The 23,969-nt window shown below is 34.9% G+C and overlaps 1 protein-coding gene across 6 annotated transcripts in view; it reads right to left on the bottom strand.

Annotated features, from left to right (window-relative positions):
* The window catches only part of Tdh (L-threonine dehydrogenase), a 101,211-nt gene that overhangs the window by 17,210 nt on the left and 60,032 nt on the right, over positions 1-23,969 (bottom strand). For all 6 annotated transcript variants that reach the window (XM_069820687.1, XM_069820686.1, XM_069820688.1 and 3 more), the window contains exons 2-5: positions 18,875-19,002; positions 13,400-13,513; positions 2,212-2,361; positions 1,814-2,074 (exon numbers count right to left, since the gene is read on the bottom strand). In XM_069820687.1, the coding sequence (XP_069676788.1) occupies positions 1,814-2,074; positions 2,212-2,361; positions 13,400-13,513; positions 18,875-19,001 (652 nt within the window). In that variant the 5' untranslated portion in view covers position 19,002. The remainder of the gene's footprint in view (positions 1-1,813; positions 2,075-2,211; positions 2,362-13,399; positions 13,514-18,874; positions 19,003-23,969) is intronic.

Here is a 23,969-nt window from a genome sequence, read left to right as displayed (position 1 = left end):
GTCTTGCTTGAAGAAATACAGGGTTGTTTCTAATCTCTGATAACGAATTTGAATGACTTCATGTGCGTCAGGAGTCACACAACAGCTGAACTGTGATGCGAGATGACAGACTAGTAGTGAGTGATGTCATTGAGTGCACGGCAAATCACAGTAGAAATTTCCAAGAAATTCGAGCCTTTTTGTGAGGGGTACATTACGACCCTTTCCGATGCCAAGTACAGTTAAGTGAAAATAAAAGAAGCCTACAATAAACGAGTTTCGTTATTTCCAAGAAAGGCAAGATTGGTAAATCTCGAATGGAATTAATTTGTATCATATCGTGCAGCGACTTGTGACAGGGGGTGGATTTGCTTGCTTTTTCCACTCTGGAATTAATCCCATCCGAGCTTTGCCACACAAGATGTCTTTCTTGGAAATAACGAAACCAGGTTTTTTTTTTTTCACGTAACTGTACTTCATATCGGAAAGGTTTGTTATGTAGTCCTCTCAAAAAGACTCGATTTTCTTGGGCATTGCTACTGTGATACACCGTGCATTCTGATTATGAAATCACTCATTATTGGTCTGTCACCTCTCAGCTATAGTGTGATTCCTGACATACATGATGTCATTCAAATTCGTTATCAGAGATCGGAAACAACCCTGTATGAGACTTCAGAGAAAATGACAAATTGAAATGAAGAAAATGCTTGTCTTTACTAAAATTGTAGAGGAATTTTTTATTTTTCCTGAGAAAATGATTCCCTGTGCACAACTCCAGAAATTGATTGAACTATCTCTGTATTCTGAAAATAATGCTTCAGTGGAGAGAATTTCTTCAATAAACATGATGTGTAGCCTACATTCCAAAAAATCCAGAATGAGCTTAGAAATTCTTTGCGCCATGCTGCTATCTTAACCAACTTCAACATGACCTGTCAGCAAAATGCTGAAAAATTGAGATCTAGAGAAGACCTGCTTAAAGAATTCACTCTTCTGAAATAAAAAACAATAATTTAGTCTGTAAATAGAGTACCAGTTTTCCAATTCTTTAAATTGTGTAAACCCAACATAAGTGTATGGCCATCTAGCTAAATGCAAAAAGTATTTTTTTTTCCCCTATGTCAGTATGTCCCCGGGAATTGTGAAAAAATTCTGGTATTATCATTGTAAGTCCACCACTGTGGAGTAATGGTTAGCGTGTCTGACTGTGAACGATTAGGCCCAGGTTCAAATCCTGGTTGGGACAAGTTACCTAGTTGGGGTTTCTTCTGGGCTTTTCCCTCAACCAATTGAAACAGAATTAGTGGCTAACTTCCGGCATTGGACCTCAGACTCATTTCGCCATTATTAATTCAGATATCATCATCCATAAAATAGCCCAAGATAATTTCACAGTGCGGCGTGCTGTACTTGTACAAGAGCACGGCCATTTGGCTACCCAATCATTCACAAAATAGGAGTGGTAAGCACAATAAGCCTCAGGCTGCAGTGCAAGCCTTCGTGTCCCTCCTCTGTACAAGGTAAAAAAAGAACTTTAATGTAATGTAGACTTACGCACTAGAGATTTGTATGAATCAAAAAAAAAAAAGCTGTCTTTAGTGAACATAAAGGAAAAAGAACTGACATAAATACATTTACCATTTGTTGACAACAATTAAGATACGGTCTTTATCCATTTCTTTTGATTTGTTACATGACATACAATTTGTAAACATTCATCATCATTGTCCTTGCAGGCATTAGGCCATTTTTTGTAAACATTAAAATTCCAAATCTATAAAAAAAGGAATCATGTTAAAAATTGTTTAATTAGCCTATGTAAATCACTTACCTGTAGTTCCACCGCCTGGAGGATCACTGGAAATGACTCCTGGAAACCGAAGACACCTGAAATCCAGACCGTACCGGTGGAAATAATACTCTCCCATTAATTCAGCGTGAACTTTAGAAACTCCATATATAGTTTTTGGTCGCTGTATTGTTACATTTGGTGTTGGGTTTCTAGGAGATTCTGGTCCGAAAGCTCCTATTGTACTAGGGATGAACAGTTTTAATTTGTACTGTTTCGCCAGCTCAATCACATTGTGAATACCTGAAAATCATATAGTTGAACATATTATATTGTCTTTTATTTAAAAGAAATCATTTAAATATTTTCAGATTAAGTAAAACTCATTATTTGATCATAAATAACGATATTCAGAATAATTATTGTTAATAATAACTTACCTTCTATATTTACTCTGACTGCTAATGGCACATTTTGTTCCCCTATGGCACTGAGTAGCGCACTGAAATGAATAAGCCAGTCAATCCGATGTGCCACAACGATTTCTTGCAAACCCTTGAAGTCCAGGATGTCAGCAAAGATATATGGCCCTGAAAAAAGTCCTGTCATTGTAACATACCCCCCTTTTTTTTTTAGTGCAACTGTTAACATCCTTCAGTAGTCATATTTTCGCAGGTCAATATTACAATGCTACAAATAAATTCATTCTGCTTTTATTTTAATTTATATAACTTTTTACAATATAAATTCACGCATTGTGGATTCCTATCAGGTTGCGGATAGAGGAGACAGCCTACAGATATGGAGGGTAGCTGCGAATATATTGAATAAACAGTCTTGGACAGCTGATAAGGGGTGGTCCTCCAGCTTCGGGGTTGGGGGAAGGGCTAACAACCCATCACCGTAAAAAAATAGCTTGTTACGAATCCATACAATAAGATAAAAGTTATATTACTGGTTGTTCTGTATGGTTGTAAAACTTGGACTCTCACTTTGAGAGAGGAACAGAGATTAAGGGTATTTGAGAATAGGGCTCTTAGGAAGATATTTGGGGCTAAGAGGGATTAAGTTACAGGAGAATGGAGAAAGTTGCACAACACAGAATTGCACGCATTGTATTCTTCATCTGACATAATTAGGAACATTAAATCCAGACGTTTGAGATGGGCAGGCCATGTAGCACGTATGGGCGAATCCAGAAATGCATATAGAGTGTTAATTGGGAGATCGGAGGGAAAAAGATTTTTGGGGAGGCCGAGACGTAGATGAGAGGATAATATTAAAAATTAAAATGGATTTGAGGGAGGTAGGATATGATGATAGAGACTGGATTAATCTTGCACAGGATAGGGACTGATGGCGGGCTTATGTGAGGACGGCAATGAACCTGCGGGTTCCTTAAAAGCCATTTGTAAGTAAGTTTTATAATATAAATGCAAGAAAAAATTTTATTAGTTTCACTAATGCACCATAAAATCTTTAAATGAACTACACTTATTTTCTGTTAGAAAAAGAAGTTGTTTTAGATGTTGTTTCTAATGGCTAACTGCTTCCCAATATAACTGAACATTGTTCTGATTTTTGCTGGGGTTGTTTTCTGCACACCTTCAGGTGAGCAATATTCATGATGGAGTCATCATCATTACATAATATGGTGCATCTGGCATATGGTTGTCCAGGGGCGATTTCTCAGGGCATGCTATGCTTGCTGAGCAAGCCCAATATTTTCGTAGAATGTGTATTTCTCAAAATGGCGTTACGTACATTAAAATTTATTTTGATTTTTGGAATACTGTATAGGCGTAATACCATCCGCAGGTTGCACACCGCAAATATCGCAACGCTTGCTCGTTTCTTGGGACTACAGGAAAGACGTAGAAATAGCGAGAATATGATGCGCGCGCAAGTGCCTTCCTCCTTGGCCCGTCCTAGGCGCACATGCTCCTGTTATATGTTGTTTGAAGCTCTGGTCCGAGAGCTACACCAACGACTATTTAACGTTACACAGACCAGTATTGGCAGTGGGAATGTGTTGTGATCTGCGAGTACAATGTAATTGTATGAGCGGAATGCATATGTTAGCTGCTGCATGTATTATTAATTCTTAAACATTAATTTGAAGAATTGCAATGAGTTCGGGATTGTGTGTCATTGAAACCTTATTATTAAATCCATTTTCCCGAAGGACTATTCAAGAGAAGACAGACATTATAGAGAATATGTGCGCTCGTTCAGTGCAGCTTAATACAACAATGTGCATTGGTTGGCAGGGTCGAAAAAACTAAATAAACTGTTTTGTTGGCTATGTTTGTTATATTATATCGAACTTCTACATCTGATAAGCGAATATGATCCATGACTCATAATGATTTCATAATTATAAAATAAATTATTTATGTGGGTCTGATTATTTTTATTAATTATGAATTATTATATCCTCCCATCTTCTCCTATGAATAAAAGAGCAAGCCTAACTTTCGTGACTAGCATTCGCCCCTGTGGTTGTCAGATGTCCTGATATGGCGGGACATTCCTGATTTTCAAGAAATTTCCCGTGTCCCATTCATACCCATCGTGGGACGCAGAATGTCCCGCTTTTTGAGATATTACCCATTTCTAAGTGGAATTGAAATTCGTGCATGACATGAAACAAATGCACCACGCACAATGTTCAGACTTGAGGGGTATGTAAATTTAAGAGAGTACTCTCCTATTACTTTAAGTTAATACTCTCCTATCACTTTAAGCTTGTATTTTTATATTTATATGTTAATCTAAATCTTCTTCCTATCACGTAATAAGCCTGGTGACTGTTATGGTCTCATTCCATCGTTTCAGCTGACAGCTCAAAGATCTTATTTTTAAAGGGCGGTAATTTAGTGGTTTACGTGGTATCCCTGTTCTAGGCATCCAGAGTATATGTTTCCATTCCTGTCTATATTTTTTTCATTTTCTGTAAAATTGGGTCACTACTTAATTCTTTAAAAATATCAAAATTTTTCTTCTTGTCTAATCAAGTATAGCCAGCAGTTCTTCTTAAGAACTTCATTTCATTGGCAGTGATCTTACGTATGGTCCAAGCTTCACTTCCATACATAAGAACAGGTTTCGGCAATGTTTTATAGGCTTTAATACTTGTATGGTTTTGGACAAGAGAAGGTTTGAAAATGTTATTAATAGTATTTATTGCATAGTTAAAGTAATTCAGTTTTGTAGAAATATCTTTTTCTTGTTCATAGCTCAAATGATAACCGAAATATTTAAAACATGACATTGTTGGACACCTTGATTAATTGATTTCCACTCAGTTTGGTTGTTTTCAGTACATACTGAAATACAATTTTTCACAATATAAATAATTTATATTTATTTATAATTATTATAGGTTGCATTTATTAATTGGTTTGGAACATGATCTTCTTCCAGGATTTCGAATAACTTTTTTCTATTGACTTTATCCAAAGCCTTTTTAAAATCGATAAAAGCCAAATGCATCTCTTTATTAAACGCTCCTTTTTTCTATTATCATGTATTTTTTTCTGTTATTTATATTAAATTGTCACATTAAATGACACAGTATTGTAAATTGTGACAAACGCAATGATAAATATTCGTTAAAATGTTGAAAAAGTAATTCTTTAATAAAATTATCCTATGCATACATAGGCTACACTGTATTAATACATTATTATTAAGTCGTCTGTATATAAACTGCAGTAAAAATGTCCCTCTTTGATATTTTTTAAAACTAGCAACCCTAATATGGCAGATGTAAACATGTTCACTCTTTGTTTTTGGGCTGCTAAGCAGTCATGCCTGGTGGTCAGTCGAAATACAGCCACAGATTATTTTCTTGGTTTGTTTTTGTATTCTCTCAAATATGTCCAGGATTCCATTCCAGATTTTTCCCTTGTAATCTGGTATCTTTCAAAATTGATTTTTCTGGGATTATTTTGGTGCCCTTCTTTGCTAGGGTATCAATCTTTTCGTTTCTTTCCACTTTTACATGGGAGGATATCGACTGAAAGTAGATTTCCTTACCTAAACTAATACATTTCTTAGCTGTTCAGTTTTCTTGTTTCTTCCGAATTGGGTAGCTATTTGATCTTATTCCTTGTACATCTGACTTTGAACCTATTAATAACACAGCTTTACTGAATACTGTATCTATAGTCGATATAAATTATGAGTTGTTGTAAAGCTATTTGAACAGCTTTAACTTCAGTGTCAAAATTTATTTTGTTTTCCCAACTGATAGGTAATGGGACAATGGGAGAGGATAAATGCCTAAACCTCTCTTCTTTGTTTTTTCGTTCCTGAACAGTTTTCCTAAACCATTCTTGTCAATCTGATAGTCCCAGTTATGCATTATCTCAATGACCATTTCTCCCTTTTAAGCCAGTTCCCAGATTGAGAGAATCTCAGGGATTCTTTATGCCATGTTAGGAGAAGGGAACTGGCTACGAACCAATTAATTTAGAAGATTTACGGGAAATCTCAAACTGTTATAAGATGACACTAGCTGGTAAGTTTCAAAAGGATCAGGTAGACACTGAAGCATCCGTTGCTCAACTGTCATTGGGTCAGTCTGTTAAGGCAAAGCCTACACAAAAGTGGGTTTGTAAGAATAAGAGATATTGTGCTTGATTACAATCAGTACAAAGAAGATAACAGAACTCTGGATTATCTAAGATGCATTGGCCACAACTTCTGTTTGTAACTGATCATCTTTCATTTGAGGGGGTCAGAAGCAAAGGGGTATAAGTGCACTTAAGTTATTTGTGACAAAATGTGATTGAAAGTGCTTAAGATTTCGTAAAATCCGTGAAATTTTTTATTCCAATTTTAGTGTGTGGTGTGGTTAAAAGATGTATCCCTTTGCCACTAAAATTTTAAATGTTTTAGCTTGCCCAGGATGCACTTAACTCATGTTCTTAGAAATGTCACTTGTACCCTTTTGCTACTGACCTCCTCATTTCTAAGTAAACGATTTCGGAAAATTATATGTTGTTTGAATTTTTTTGGAATGCAAATGACTTTTGGGAAAAGTGGCCAATTTAAAAATTGGGAAATTTAGTCTTGAGGAAATTGCAGTTTGGGAAAAATATCTTTGGGGAAAAGACTTTGGAAAAAATTGTCATTGGGAATTACAGATTGTGAAAAATGTACGGGAATCGTTTTTTTTGTATAAATGACCCATCTAAAAATATTTTGAACCATTCTTTATATGGGTACTGTTCTTGTTTTGTATTAATGGTTATCTATTTCATTCTGCATCTAACACTTTCTGCTTTTTACATCATCTGCTAGAGAAACATTAATTTTGTATGATTGATAGTCAATTGGAGTAGTTACTGGGTAAAAGGGTTCTATTGTTTGAGGTACTGGTATATTAAGAATAATTCAATGCAGCTGGAGGGTAAGGTACCAGTATATGTTTTTAAATTCTGCTTCTCTTTTGATTGTTTTACTCACTGGACAGTGTGTATAGCTTTAAGTTTAAAACTGATGTTGCTGCTTGTTGTTTTGTTTCTATTTGTATGGGTAAATTGTAGATGACAGTGTAGGTGTTTTTACTGCCCCACTTATCAGTCTAAGAGCATTGTTTTGTGCAGGCTCTAGCTCGTTTATAACAAACGATTTTGCTCATGCTGTTACTTCATTCCTATACTTCATCACTGGTTTCATACAAGTTTTTTGTAGCTCGTGTTTATAGTTTCTTGAGTACTTCACCATGTTGCTACACCTGCCAGCTTTATCACTAGATCTAATTTTTTGTTTACTTCAGTTACTAGGTTTAGTTTATTGTCCAACGATCTGTTACTGCCATTGTCGGCAGTTCCATGGACTTCTTCATAGACTGTATATTTTAGTTTTGTTCTTCATTGTCCAAAGCCTAACGGAGGTCCCACGCAAAATGTATATAGAAAAATGAACAATATAGAAATTGACACTTCTGAAATGGTCTATGAGTGCTTTTCATTAAAGCAAATGATGACTTCAGTTTGAAATATATCTAATAATAAAAGTGTAGCTACCAGTACCAAAAAGTATAGGCATAATATATTTTTAAGAGAACCAGTACGTATGTGTGATCACGTTTGCCAGATTCTCACATAGGGTTTTTTATGAGGATAGTTTCCAGCGAAACTGACATTGGAATAATTATTTCTAGAGAACATTAACAAAAATTTAGAAGATTGAAATTTCCACCCAGATGTTTGTTTGTTTCAGAACGATGTACAGGTTCCATCATCAGGACAAAATATAAGTATGACATAAGACGCAATTGTTTGGAATAATTAACCAGACATAACGAGCTCAACATAGTAGGTGATCCCTCAGATCATACCAGTTTGCCCTGATGATGGAATCTGCCTATAGGTCTAGAGTTCTAAAATGTTCCAAATGTGAAGTTCCATGACACGGTGAAATAGTCTATCCAAAAGTCTACTTCGGAACACATATATCCTGAAAAACTAAAATCCCACAAATTAAAGAGTATTTAGACAACACGTAGGCGTAAGTTTGTTTAGTTCTATTAAGTTAAATGGTCTTATTTACTTTATTATTCGTGACATGCTAATAGGATTTTTTGTAATTAAAGATTAAATTACACTCCACATAATCTAAAATGTGTGTGTGTTTTTTTTTTTACTGCATATCCCATTACATCCATAGTAATACTAAATGTCTGATTATTCTTAATATTGTTATTGATTCCATTCTTACTTTAATGTCTTCTTCTTCTTCTTCTTCTTCTTCTTCTTCTTCTTCTACTTCAGTCCCTTCTGCTGCTAAGCATCGGGTTCGCCTCTCTCCGTCCATTTCATCCATTTTCCCAGTCTCTACACATTCTCTTCATCTCTAGCATTGTTTTTCCTTTCTGTTGGCCTATTCTTTCTATTGTATCCTCCCATTTAATCCTTGGTCTTCCTCTTCTCTTTCTTCCTTCCAATCTCATTTCCATCACCTGTTTAACCTTCCTTTCCTCTCCCATACGATATACATGCCCAGACCATTTCAACTGCCTTTCATTAATCACCTCTGTTAATGCTTTTCTCATTTTAACTTCTTCTCTTATCCTGTCATTCCTTATCCTATCTCTTCTGGTCTTTCCTACAGTTCTTCTAAGATATTTCATTTCCACTGCTGTTAATTTACTTCGATGATTATCTAAGAAGGTAAGCTTTCGGTACTATATTGCAGTGGCGTATACTGGTTAAAGGGTTTGGGCTACCGCTGACCCTATTATTACACAAAATATATCTAACAATTACTTTAATTTTAATTACTATGGTAAAACTAATAATACAAAATTATTACATTATGTTATATTATAAACTTTTTCTTTTGTAATTTCCTTGGGCTACCACCGGTAGCCCCGGTAGCCCGCAAAATACGCCCCTGCTATATTGTATTATAAGGTTTAATTATTGAATTATATATCTGTATTTTTGTCTTAGTGGTTATTTCTTTTTTCCCAACTATTGTATTACTTATTTGATAGTATGCTGATGTTGCTTTCTTTACCCTGTACAGTACTTCTTGATCTACTCTTCCATCACTAGTTATTAGTGTTCCCAAATATTTAAAACTTTCCACTCTCTCCAGGTTTTGTCCTTCACATTCAATGTTAAATTCTGTTTCCTGTCTTTCTTTCTTAGAGATCCACATTACTTTACTCTTGTTGACATTAATCCGCATCCCTTTTCTCATTAACTCTTCGTTCCATTCCATCAGCATGTGTTGTAGCCTTTCAGGTGTTTCTGCTATTAAAATTATATCATCCGCATAGATTAACATTTGTAAATATACTGGTCTTAATCTCCAATTTCCCACTTTAGTTCTATGTGTCCTACGTTTACATATTTTAATTATTTCATCCATAAATATTATGAAGAGAAGCAGGCTTAGACTGTCCCCCTGTTTAACTCCTATCTCCATTCTGAATTCTTCTGATAATTCCCCATCCATTCTTACTATTCGCACCATTTCCTCGTACGTGCTTATAATAGCATTTATCAATCTTGTTGGTACACTTTAATGTCTTGCTGTCATATAATTGTAACAATGGCTGAATGTTGCTATTTTGTACTGTGTAATTGTACAACATTTTTTTTTAATCCCTTATGTTGAAACTTCCTATTATATAACACCTATTATAGTCTAGTAATACAACTAGTATTTCTGTATCTTGACAATAAGTTCGTGCAATATTTTCCTGATTTAATATTCTTAAGTAGTGTTCTGATATGTGCCTAATTAAACTTAAACTGAATTTGACATTTATCTTGATCCCCCCCCCCACCACCCTCTGGTATGTCTTTATTTCCTGAGGAGTACCGGTATTACAGAAGCTGGAAATCGATGCTGTTGACAAACTTAAGAAATTCCTTCTTGTGAGCATTTATCATTGAAGTTTTCGTTACTGGTCATTTTTCACCTTTCTTCCCAATTTCGTTTTTGAGGTCATTTCTTAGTTTTTCTAATTTTTGACATTCGTATAATGTGATCAACTGTTTGCTTTGGAGCATTACATGTGGATTATGGATTATCCATAATCTGGAAACGGTGGTAATGGGACCTGAACTGTCCATGCCCAGTCAAGAGGACTGCCAGGTTTGGCGTAAGAGAGATGTTCATTTTTAGCCTATTTTTTACCGTGGGGAAAAAAGAATTGGTTACTTCTCCCTTTGTAGTCATTTGCCATTCCCTTTCCCTTGATCTTCTCTCCCTTCTCGCCTCTCTTTTACTATGTGGCTTTTCGGTACTCTCTCATAACACATTTCTAAAGCTGTGTCTACTGCTGCTGCTTTCTTCACAAGTTTATCTGCCAATTCATTTCTGTGATATCTTGCAAGAGCTTTTATCCAGCTGAACTCTATCGTCCAGTTTCCGTCTTCCAGGATCTGAACTTTTTTCTTGATGGCATCTATTATTCGTTGTGGATGTTGGGGTTTCTGAGTGAGTCCAGCATTATCTGTCTGTCTGTATATATTGCTGCAGTCCTCCATTCCTGTCCAATAGTGCTCAGTTACTTTATCTTTTCCAGAGCTTTTATAATGGCTATTTGCTCGGCCTGATTGTTAGAACATTTTTTGTGCAACCGAAATTTAATTCTATATATTATTTCTTGATTCCTAAGTATGGCAATTCCCGAACCTACAGTCCGCATTTCTCCTTACACTTTTAATTCTGACGAAATCAGTTGGATATGGCCAATTTTCATAAGGTATGGGAACGTCTAGTTGTAGTTCTGCCATTTCTGTGTTCTTTGCTCTAACGTACAGATCAGCAATCTCTTCCATTTTGATTACACTGGTTATCAAAATTAAACATATTTTTTGTTAAAAGATAAAGAATGGGTGATTCTTATAGAATTTTTCGTGCTGATTTCAGATCTGGTTTCAAAATGTTTCTATCACTCAGGGTTTTTCAGCAATTATATGAAATGTACGTCAGACTTTTCTAGTTTTTATGCCTTGTAACATTTTACCTAAAATCATATTTATTTACCTAAAATGTGTGTGAAATAAATTTTAGGCTATACTTCGTTTGAGAAACATTTCTTTTGAGTGTCCAGGAGTAGTCTGTCAGAATATTTGGACTCCATTTTTCCTGGCAGGGCCTTTCATTTCAGAAAAATCCTGACGAAAATGATCCCCCATGTTTGTCGCTCACTAACCAAAAGCTTTGAGGAAAGAAAAAATAGATAAGAATCCAAGAAGTTCTTTTGATAGATATGACACCCATCACGTTATAGTTCTGAATCAGCTCGTTGACTAGTTCTCTGTAATCTTCTGATCTGTGGTTCCTAGAAAGTGACAGTCTGTTGAATGATCCTTAGGTTTCTGGAAAAGCCATAAAACGGGATCCTTTTAGATAATCAGTTAAACTAATAGAATTACATGAAGCACAACAGACTTCAGGAGCTCACTTCATGCCCTCATCTATTTTTGAATCAAAAGAACACTCGTAAGCTTTTTTAACTAGTGTAGTAAAATTGAAAGTTAATTAACCACAAACGTAACAAAAATTGTTACACGGTATTTCGAGGTATGTTTCACTTTATAAGACACTTTTAACACACTTAAAATTAGGACAAAAAACACAGGTTATGAAAATTGTTTCATGAATGTAAATGTCAACTCAACTGACAATTAATACTAACTCTCGCAGTCTTATGAGGAATAAAATTTATATTTATGAACTCTGACTTCACAGCCAACAATGATCTAAAGTAATAGGTCTATTATTAAAGCAATGAAATCAAATATTTGAAACATTTTCTTTTCATTAGCATGTTAAAGACTATGGCTATATAGCAATAAAAATAAATCAATTTTTCTAAAATTACAAAATAATGATGGGTGGTAGAAAAATTCTGACTTCATTTTTGGAATTAGCAGATGAAATTACATAAGAAACAGCAGAAATTGTACATTTAACAAAATTATTGTTCACCAGTGTTATTATTGGGGTTAGCCCTGTCACCACACAGAAGGCGTCATCTGATGTAGTTCTAAAGGATTTGGCTATTTTTATATTTATCAGTCTCTGTATTCTCTTATATTTCATTTGATTTTACTGCCTCTTTAATACTTCTATTCATACTGGCGCACCGTATGATAGCAATGGTAGAATTGCACCCTTGTACATAGTTCTTAATGCTCCGTGCTGCAGTCCCCAGCTGATTTTTGCGGATTTTTTCTCTGTCTGTGTGTGTGTGTGCGTGCGTGCGCGCTTGGGTTCAGTTATTCCAGAATATAATGTGACTTCTGAAGAAATAATGGAAAGATTGAAAGCAGGAGACAGATGTTGTTGGACATTTTTTTCGCTAATGAAATTCAAGGATCTCTCAAGGAAAGAGAAAAAGAAAATTTATAGAATAATAATTAGACCCATAGCGACGTATGCATCCGAAACTTGGTGTATGTTAAGAATGATGAGAGAAAAATTGTTGCATCCGAAAAGAAAATACTGAGAAGATTATAACTTATAAAATGGAGATTGGAAAATTACAAACAATGAAGAATTGAGTGGACTGTAAAGAAACCCTCAGATTATCAGTGAAATTAAAAGTTTACGGCTAAGATGGTTAGGAAGGAGTGAAGAGAGATCTTTAAGTGAAATATACTAAGGATATTCTGGCGGAAGAAGATGCGTAGGTAGACCAAGGAAAGAATAGTTGGAGAATATAGAGGAGGACATAAGGGAGATAATATTAGAATTTGGAGGAGATTGACGTAGGACAGAAAAGAATGGGCTTCAGTTGTTCGGGAGGCTCCAGTCTTCCATATAAATATATAAATTAGTGGTTACCGCCACATTCCAAACTTGCACCCTACTGCCCAGAGTAGATTAGTAACTCATAAAGGGCAATGATTTGTGTTATGTATAAAAAAAAGGTAACTGTGTATAATTTAAATCTCCACGTTAATAAAATATAATTCATGAACATGAATAGTAGATATAGCCTCCTCGTCATTTTATCAATAAAATTTGTTTACATTTACAACTTAGGAAATGGAACTATTCTGAAACACTAAACATTTAACAAATATTTCAATCATAGTGTGATAGTTCAGATCTGGAATTTATTGATTGTCCTCATAGAATACTGACCATCATGGAAGACTTCTTTGCTGGGTTTGATGATGTCAGACATGATCACGTTATCACGTCCATAGATATTTCGAAGAAACCTGGCCACTTCTACTCCAAGCTGCCCTAAGCTTCCTGCAATCAAAAAGTAATAATCAGCATTTATATAAAATGACTAGCATGGCAACTACAACCAAGGTTTGAGTAAAATTTGTCTTATATAACAGAGAGCAAAAATGGTTGCACCATAATAAACTAAATCAAATAAAAAGAAGTTTGTATGTGCGGCGTCCGCCAAAACATAGTCGTTATGAACACGCTTAATTTGTTTTCATTTTCGATATATATATATATAGGGTATTTCAAAAGGTAGTTCAAACATTAAACCGCTATAAATATTCCGCTATAAATATTACAATATTTGAGATAGGGAAAAAACAAAAACATCACAGTGTTGGGCAAACAACAGGGTTTATAAAACAAAACATTGGGAAGATGTCCGCCGTTCTCTTGTTCAACGTACAGCATTCTGTCTGCGACAGCATGCACTGCATTTTGCAACTGTCTTGAAATATTGGCAATTTCCTACGAGATGGCATCTTTCAGTTGCAGTAGGGTTGTTGGATGTGTCAGGAAAACTCGTTCTTTAAGGTAACCCCACAACCAAAAGTCAGCCGGATTGAAATCTGGAGATCGCGGAGACCACATTGTTGATGACACGATCGCCGAACATCTGCATAATTGATTGTTTTGCAGGGATAAAGATGTGGGGTGGAGCGCCATCTTGCATGAAGATTATATTTCCCATATCGTGATTCCTCAGTCTAGGAATGACGAAGTTCTGTAACATGCTGTAGTAGCGCTCCCCGTTTACTGTAACAGTCTGTCTTATTCTATTATTGTCTACACCTGTGGAGTAACGGTTAGCACATCTGGCCGGGAAACCAGGTGGCTCGGGTTCGATTCCTGGTCGGGGTTGAGATTTTTTCCGGGATTTTCCCTCAACCCAATATGAGCAAATGCTAGGTAACTTTCGGTGCTGGACTCATTTCACCGGCATTATCACCGTCATCTCATTCAGACGTTAATAACCTAAGACGTTGATAAAGCGTCGTAAAATAACCCACAGAAAATTAATAGTGTTAACACGCGTAATTGAGGTTCGTTTTCCGACCAAAGTCATCAGTGGGCACGTTCCAACAATGTGGCCTCCGCGATCTCCAGATTTCATTCCAGCCGACTTTTGGTTAAGAACGAGTTTTCCTGAAACATCCCACAACCCTACTGCAACTGAAAGATGCCACCTCGCAAGAAATTGCCAGTATTCCAAGGCATTATCTGCAAAATGCTGTGCATGGTGTCACAGACAGAATGCTGTGCGTTGAACAAGAGAACGGCGGACATCTTCCCAATGTTTTGTAAACCCCGTTGTTTGCCCAACACTGTGATGTTTTTGTTTTTCCCCTATGTCAAATATTATAATATTTATAACGGTTTAATATTTGAACTGACTTTTGAAATACTCTATACATCGCATTTACAGCTTACAACAAATTGCAAAGGCGAAAAATTTCATGAATAATGTGCTTAAGAAATGTTTAGTGCTTCACCTGCTCGAACGCATCCAATGGCTGCTTGTAGTGCCTGATCGACCATTTTAACAATGCTTTCACTGAAACGGCTTATTTCCAAATTCCAACTGTAGGTGCAGCACCAGCCAGCTCATCTGTATGTCTATGAAAAACGTTGTTCTGCCTACTTTGTGCCAGTGTGACATACTGAAGTGCGTTACAAATAATAATCATCAGAAACTTGTATCAGAAACTCTTTTGGATAAATTCGTGGAACCTCTAGGCCTACTTGGTAATGTAGGGAAGTTCCACACACAAAAAGTTTTCCGGTTTTCTTGTTCAGAGAAACCTCTTTCTCGGAAAGTACTGCAGTTGTAAGTTCTTGGTTCACTAGTTCACTTTTTATTGAATGCCCTAGTTACAGAAGTTCCTATCTGAAAAGTTTATACAGTTGAAACTGGTTATAACGACTCCGAAGGGACCGCCAGTTTACAGTCGTTATAGCTGATAGTCACAAAAACCGGGTTTTTGTTTTTTTGCTAAAAATTTCATATCTGTAAATTTTAGGCTGCACCTTACATGGTAATGAACAGAATAGAGTTAAAACTTACTGTCCCTAGGTACATAAGGGTGATGTATCTTAGGATACAGGGTGATGTACCTTGGAACAAAGGATGACATACCTTGGGACATGATTCAATATAATATTGATGTAACTAATATTTTATTTTCTCTCCGTTCGTCCAAATTGTAGAAATCATTGAGTGTGATACAACCAATTTCTTCGCGATGCTGACATTTGTTTCCCCATTTTCTAATCGCCATATTATGTGTGACTTTTCTTCAATATTAGGCCTAGGCACTTTTCTTTTTTGCGACACCTTCACAGCGATGCTTGCCTTGACTATTAGCAGACATACTGATTTGAAATCTACAATCTAATTGAAAACAAGAATTTGACAATAAGCGTTACATTGTTGTCAGTAATCCCCAGGGTACGAATTAACGGGGGGGGGGATAGGGGATTCCCCCTGTTGGAAAGTTATGCCCCTCTCATAAATTGATATTAACATTCCTGCCAGGGATAACTTCTATCCCCATCACAAAATATAATTCTTGTAATATGAGTATACAGTATATTCTTTATAAAGTATGCAAAAAAAATTATATTGATGTATTATCATCACCGGCAAGCTGGCAACAATCAATAACTTAGGAATTACACATCTTCTCTTAAGCCTGCACATGAATATATTATTATTATTATTATTATTATTATTATTATTATTATTATTATTATTATGATCAAAATGTAAGACAAGCAACTCAGTGTGACCAAGCGTTGAGTCGCATCGAATAAGGATAATAATTTTATGTATGGTATTCTCTATTTAGGACTCTATTCCCCCCACCAGAAATCTTAATTCGCACTCTGGTAATCCCCAAATACGTAACAAACAAAAATCAACAATGGACGTTATTGGATGTTTTAAATACAGTGTTCATATAGGATTTAGACGGGACCGTTAGATTTCTCTGTTATAGCGTCATTAAAAGCGATGTTGCTATAAACGGTTTCTTCTATGTCTTTTTGTAAATCATCAAAAACTGGTAGCATATGAACACATCATGCCTCCTGCAGTTTTTTAAGAACAAAAATAATTAACCTTACCAGTTCCATAAAATGTCTTCCTAGTAGTTAATTTGCAATTTCAGTTCGAAAACTCTTTTTAATTCTGTAACATAGGGGTTTTTACAACTAAGCAACTCATTGGCTTTCATATTTTAAATTATGCATGTCGCATATTTCCTTTTGTTTCAAGAGCAAAGCATATAATGAATTAACGAAGCTGTTTGAGCCGCGAAACAAAGTAATATCACAATCTAGTATATACAGTCACGAAGCTCAATACGTAGTAAATATGCATCCATAGATAGTTGCTAACCAATAGGATCGCTACTATCGCCTCATTACAGACAATGCGAAATAGTACCTACACAGTCTATTGTTCCTAGTACCCTCAACAACTCAAGCTTCGTGACTGTATATACTAGACTGTGGTAATATATTAATTACATACATAATGTAAACATAAAGCATAAGACTTTGAGATGCCCTTGAACTGATCGCAATTCAGGAAATTCTTACGATTTTTTTTTTTGTGATTTTTAAACATTTGGAATGTGACTAGGCTTTTCATCCGATTCTTCATCAGACATATTTATCAAATTCCCTCAATAATTACGTCAACAATACGTCTTCATATGAAGAAATATATTATATGACAAACTATAATATGCCAAGATTGTATAGAAATCGAGTTAGAAGCTTTTACAACAAAGGAGAGTTTCGGGAACAGCTTCGCCTTATGGAAGTTGTAGTCATGGATGTAGTTTGACGCATTGAAAATAGATTATCTTATCACCAACTACACTATCCTCTGACAGCTACAGAGCAAGTTTTGTTAGCTCTAAGATCTTCTGTAACAGTATCATTCCAGATGCAGGCAGGTGATGATGCTGGGATGCATAAAACACAGTTTGTAAAGTGGTGAAGAATCTTGCGACTTAAATTGCTAGATTAAGGCCTGAGTATGTGAAAATGCTCACTGATGAAAATTAAATAAAGAAGGTTGAGACGAACGTTTTTAAAATGAGTAGATTTCTCAATGTAATTGGATGTGTAGGTGAGACACAAACATACAGTCTCCAGGAGATGATAACAATGAACTATTCAGAAACAGGAAAGGTTTTTTTTCTCTATAACGTGTAATTTGCGAATGAGGAAAATTGAGTGATTACAGGGTTATTTCCGATCTCTGATAACGAATTTGAATGACATCATGTGCGTCAGGAGTCACACGACAGCTGAACTGTGGTGCGAGGTGACAGACCAGTAGTGAGAGATCTCATAGTCAGAGTGTACGGCGACTCTCAGCAGAAATTCCCAAGAAAATCGAGCCTTTTTGGGACGGGTACATTACCACCCTTTCCAATGCCAAGTACAGTTAAGTGAAAATAAAAAAGCCTACAATAAATGAGTTTTCGTTATTTCCAAGAAAGGCATCTTAATAATATTGGTAAAGCTCTGTAGGTCTATCATCTTGTGGGGTGCGGCGACTTGTGACGGGGGGGTTAGATTTGCTTGCTTTTTCCACTCTGGAATTAATCCCATCCAAGCTTTGCCAGTCTTACTAGGTACATACAAGATGCCTTTCTTGGAAATAACGAAACCACGTTTTTTGCAGGCACCTATGATTTTCAGGTAACTGTGCTTGGCATCGGAAAGAATTGTTATGTACTCCTGTCAAAAGGCTCGATGTTCTTGGGCATTGCTACTTTGATACACCGTGCACTCTGATTATGAAATCACTCACTACTGGTCTGTCACCTCTCACCGCAATTCAGCTGTCGGTGTGATTCCTGACGCACGTGATGTCATTCAAATTCGTTATCAGAGATCGGAAATAACCCTGTAGTGTTAGTCAGTGGCAAGGATCTGCACACGAGAGCATAATTTTTAATGTATCTTATGTACATCTAGTGAACGCCGCCCATTTTGAGAAAGAAGCTAAGAAGTATATGGAGATTTTTTTAAGGGAGGGATTAGGTCCGTGGCTCATTTCATTTAGATCTTATATCCAACAATCATCTTAGGGCAAGGCACATTACATAGAGAATGCAGTGTGTCGGACAACGTCGAAAACCACGAGACAAGAAATTCATCTTACACTTCTGTTTCAGTCGTACCACGAGTGACGTCAGAGTAAGCCTTTCATGTCAAAGCGTTACTATTTTTCTCTCTTGTACCTCAAATTTGAACGTTTCGCGTCAAAAGTAGTAAGAATATGAATATGTATTTCAGCTTGAATATGAATATAGGGATTCTATTATTATTTTAAGTATGACAAATTTACGTGCTGACCTGTAATGAGTATTCTCGGCGGATCCTGACCATTGGGATCGTATGAATGATGGCCGTTGTTGAGGTAGTGGCTGTACAGTCGGGAACCGCATGTCCTTGAAAAACGAAATATCTGGCGATGCAGCATCCTGCAATAAATAAATAAATAAATAAATAAATAAATAAATAAATAAATAAATAAATAATCGATTAATTAATTAATTAAATTAATTAATCAATAAATAAATAAACGATTAATTAATTAAATAAATAAACGATTAATAAAAAATAAATAAACGTTTAAATAATACATAAATAAACGATTAAATAAATACATAAATAAACGATTAAATAAATAAATACACGATTAATTAATTAAACCATTATTTAATTAAATAAACGATTAATTAATTAAATAAATAAACGATTAATTAATAAATGAATAAACGATTAATTAAAAACAAATAAACTATTAATTAAATAAGTAAATAAACGATTAAATAAATAAATAAACGATCAATTAATTAAGTAAATAAATACATAAACGATTAATAAATTAAACAAATAAATAAACGATTAAATAAATAAATAAATAAACGATTAATTAATTAAATAAACAATTAATTAATTAAATATATAAATAAAGTGGATAAGTAAGTGGTTAAGTGAGTAAGTAACTGAGTAAGTAAGTGGATAAGTAAGTAAACACGTAAATAAGTAAACACATAAGTACGTAAACACATAAATAAATAATAGTAAATAAATAAATAAAAGCAAATAATAATTAAACGAATGAACAAATACATAATAAATAAGTAAATAAATAAATACATAATAAATAAATTAAAAATAATTAATTAATATGTGAACGAATGAATGAATACAATTTTCATTACTAAGTTTTCAGTGATTATTAAACTATCTTTTAAACCTTTTTTTTTTTTAATTTTCGTTTTTATCGAAAATGGCTACCATACAAGAATTATTGTACAGTAGTGGCAAAAAAACCGAACCGACCCCTTGTAGCTGATACAAAAGAATCCTGTGCTGTGTATTGTGTCAAACTGTGATAATTTCAATATGGATAGTGAAGCCAGAGGTATGTACTGCTATTTAATGTAAAAATACGCAGTTATCTTTGTCGAATAGAGGTAGAAATGTAATATTGACACCAGATGAAAATAAAACTCTCAAAGTTTTTCCGTCTGTAAGTTTGAGGCACTGAAGGAAACAAAAGACGGTAAGAATCGAACAAATGCAATAAATTTCATTGTTACAATTAATTATACAAGATGGATGTGTTTTGTGACTAGCAAAATTTGAATCTGTGACTCTGAAATCAGCTACAAGGGTCGGTCCGGTTTTTTTGCCACTACTGTACAAGGTGAGCCATAAAAACCAGACACATTTTGCGCGTTTCTTATTCAGGTTGAAGAATTAAGAGGAGGGGGGGGAAAGGGTTTAAAGAACACCGTATCGTAGTAGAATAGCATTTTTGTTGCTATGGTAAATAAATACTGTATAGAGAATTGAATTCAACACACCGTGAGTTTGCACTAGAGGCACAGTGAATCATTAGTGACAAATCATCGCTTGTTCCGACGGCACTAAATAAATATGGTATAATAAATTGGGGTGGAGTAGCATCATCTGTACTTAATCCATTAATTTTATTACACAGAAGATTAATGAAAATTTGTCTGACCAAAAATATGGATTACCCAACAAATTTAATTTATACAGATTTTAATGTATTAACTATTCAAGAAATTTATAAATATAGTGTACTAACTTACTATCACAGAAATCAAATAAAACATAAATCTAATCGACATGAATATCTCACTCGAAGACAAAAGTTTGCTTTCCCATTAATTGAGCCTAAATGTCATACAAGTGCAGCTCTTAAACATGGTGCTATTTTCGGCCCAAGACTTTATTAGTAATTATGCAACGAGCCTATAATGATAGTAGTTAAGAAGCGAGTATGGATGTTTATGAAACGAGCGCAAGCGAGTTTCATAATTTTCATACGAGCTTCTTAATTACCATTATAGGCGAGTTTCATACGACTGTTTATGCTCGACCATATTTCTAACTTGAAATTACAGTATTCAGATGTATACATTTTATTTGTTCTAGGTCGTGAATTGTGAGATGTGCGCAGACGCGAAAGTATTGGTTTTTTCCGAGGAACAATAATGTCATTGACCTTGTCTAATCCCGTTAAACTTGGTATAACTTTGATTATTGAATTCGACATTGAAAAACGAGATGACAAATTGAATTTATTTGACTATTATTTACAATTAACGCTAATTATTATAGTAACAGAACATAGCCTTCTGCGACAGTATTGGATTTCCAGCCTTCGTGACTTTTCGCTAATTCTATTTCGATTGCATATCCGAGAATAATCGATACTTGCGGTTTCATAACGGTACAAAGCTGACTCGTTATTGGCTGAATACCTGTAAGCTGAGTTGTCATTGGCTGAAAACACCTGAACTTTAATGAGTAGGTGTACTTTAATGACATGCATTAAAGGACTGCTACCAGGTGTATAATTACTACATTTCGGCATGGTCGAGCATAACATAATATTAAAAACCAAATTTGAAATATTTTAAAATTGAAGCTCTTTTAAAAAAGAAATTTATAAAATTATTCAAGATATATAATATTAACGAATATGTGAATTTTTTACCTTTTATTTCTGTCGACTATATTCATGTTTTTATTGAATATCACCTGCTTCTGTCTGATTGTCAATTTATATTAATTGTGTTTTTTCCTCTCTTTTTCCCTCTTTTTTGCTCTTATGTGTTATTTATTGGTTTGAATTAAGTTACTTACTGTATTTAGTAAACTGTCCTAGTAAATTTTATGTTATATTATTGGCTAAGATCACACCGTACACGAGCCTGGCTCTTACGACAGTGGCTAGAAACATTTTTGTTTTATAATTTTAATTATACTCACTAGCCAGCTAGTTAGTTAAATAAATAAATTAAATAAATGGGGATAAGCAATTACCAAAGCACCAATTATAATTATTATTTCTATGAAGAAAATTATGTGGCCTGTTGAATCCCTGGTATGATAATAATTTCTGTATTCATTAGGCTATTGTGTTAAAAACATTTTCTCATCTTTTAGTTTTCATTACGGGGTGCCATATTAAGTGTTACTTACACTAGATTCCTGCAACGTTCGAACATGAGTGAGGCAACCAAGACATTACAAACTTCGTCTTATTTCATATCAAAAACTAATCGCAAGATCTGTGCTAAAATTCTTAAGCGGTTAAAACATGAAGAGGTTGGATGGAGGACAGCGAACATTTTTGTAACAAGGTGGAACAAACAAAACAGGCCTCCTCCTGCAGAGCGAACATCGGCGAATATCGAACTTCGGCATACTCGACAAACTTGAACTAACCATAGCGCCTGTAATGCACGACGTCCCAAGTCCAATATTTACCGAATTTGACATTTTACCTGATATATGTTGTGTTTTGCATAGACTACCATTGTGTAAAAAAGAATATTCGAAGTTCGACTCTATAAGTCTGTATTTTTCAGTCATACAAATATTCATTTCAATACTCTATTGCAAGTAGTGTTGCCAGCACTCCTGCATTTCCCGAGTTCTCCCATATTTGTCCTCAATTTTTAACAGACTCCCAGCTCCTATATTTTTATTCTCTTCGAACATTTTTCTCCCTTATTTTTGCATAATGTAAAAATTGTAAGTCTAATGGCCGGTTTGTCCAAGTATTGTTAGAACACTTGACGACTGTTAAACCTTCAACAGTTTGTTAAATACAGTTTTTCCATTTGTTCAACACCAGTTTGGCTTAACATATTCTTAACCGTTTGTTAACTTTAAATGTAGGATTTCAGGCCGTTAACTCATTTAACAATCGGTTAAACATGGCGGATAACACCCACAGCTGTTCAGACAAAACTTGTGAAAATATCATGTTATGTTTCTCTTTGAGGAATGTTTAGAGTAAGGACCGGTTTCACCAAGCTTCAGTAAATCAGTCCAAATGAAACATTAACTAGTACTGAACATTAAAATATTTACGCGAATACGTTAATATGTGCGCTGTCTCCGTAGACTTAAAGCCGATTAGCTATATGTGCCTCGTCGCGCTGTTTATATGTTACTTTTCTTCATTTTTTAAATTTTGTGTAGTGGAACGAATTATTTCGCAACTCTGGCTCCAGTAGGAGAATTTAAAAAACTCTTGGGAGATCAATTTTCTTCCCGAAATAAAACAAAGATAAACAAACAAATTAAAGAAAAATAAAAGAAAAACACATGTGTATCTAATACATTGTCCACATGCCACCGGCGTCTATCACTGCCTGGCATTTTCGGGGCATTGAGTCCACCAGATCGCGGAAATAGTTCTGGTCCTTAGCGAAATCTTCCCAGGTAGCCAGAACTTGATCCCAGAACTGATCTGGATTTTTAGGTGGGATGTCTCGATATTTGTCAATCCTCCTCTTTTTCATGCTTTTCCGTGAACCGTCTTTGAACGTTTATGGCGGTGTGCGCGGGGTGATTATCCTGCTGGAAAATTAAATTTCCATCGGAAATAAAATTATTATTAATTCCAAGAATCCAGCTCTTTCGCTTCTGTTTTAAAGCCAGTGCAAACATCGCTAGCTATAATATAATTCTAATAAATGAAAGTTAATATACCAATTAAGTTATGTTATGTTTGAATGCACATTATGTATTAATTTACTAATATTTCTTAGGTACCGATATGTAGTTATAATAATCACTTTCATGTCTTAAAATAAAACTCAGTTGTATGTTACCTAGTTGACTAGTTTCAGCTTTGTCTCAGCCGTTTTTATGATATTCTAACATATGATCAGTTTCTTCTAAAATTTTGAGTACCGGTACCACGATCTTCGTGACGGGGTATCTTTTTTGAATTTTTGTGTCATTCAATTCAAAATGATCGGTTTTTAAATGGTTAACATTATCTCCATTTGACTCTTAATTTTCGAGCAGTTCCAGATATAACAATTCTGCGTCGAAACGTTCCGCCATTTTATATTGCAACTAATGAATAATTAAAAATTTAAAGACG

The sequence above is a fragment of the Periplaneta americana genome, chromosome 3 (assembly GCF_040183065.1).
Source record: "Periplaneta americana isolate PAMFEO1 chromosome 3, P.americana_PAMFEO1_priV1, whole genome shotgun sequence".
NCBI classification, from domain to species: Eukaryota; Metazoa; Arthropoda; class Insecta; order Blattodea; family Blattidae; genus Periplaneta; species Periplaneta americana.
The sequence above is the reverse complement of the archived record's forward strand: the minus strand, read 5'-3'. Positions and strand labels throughout refer to the sequence as shown.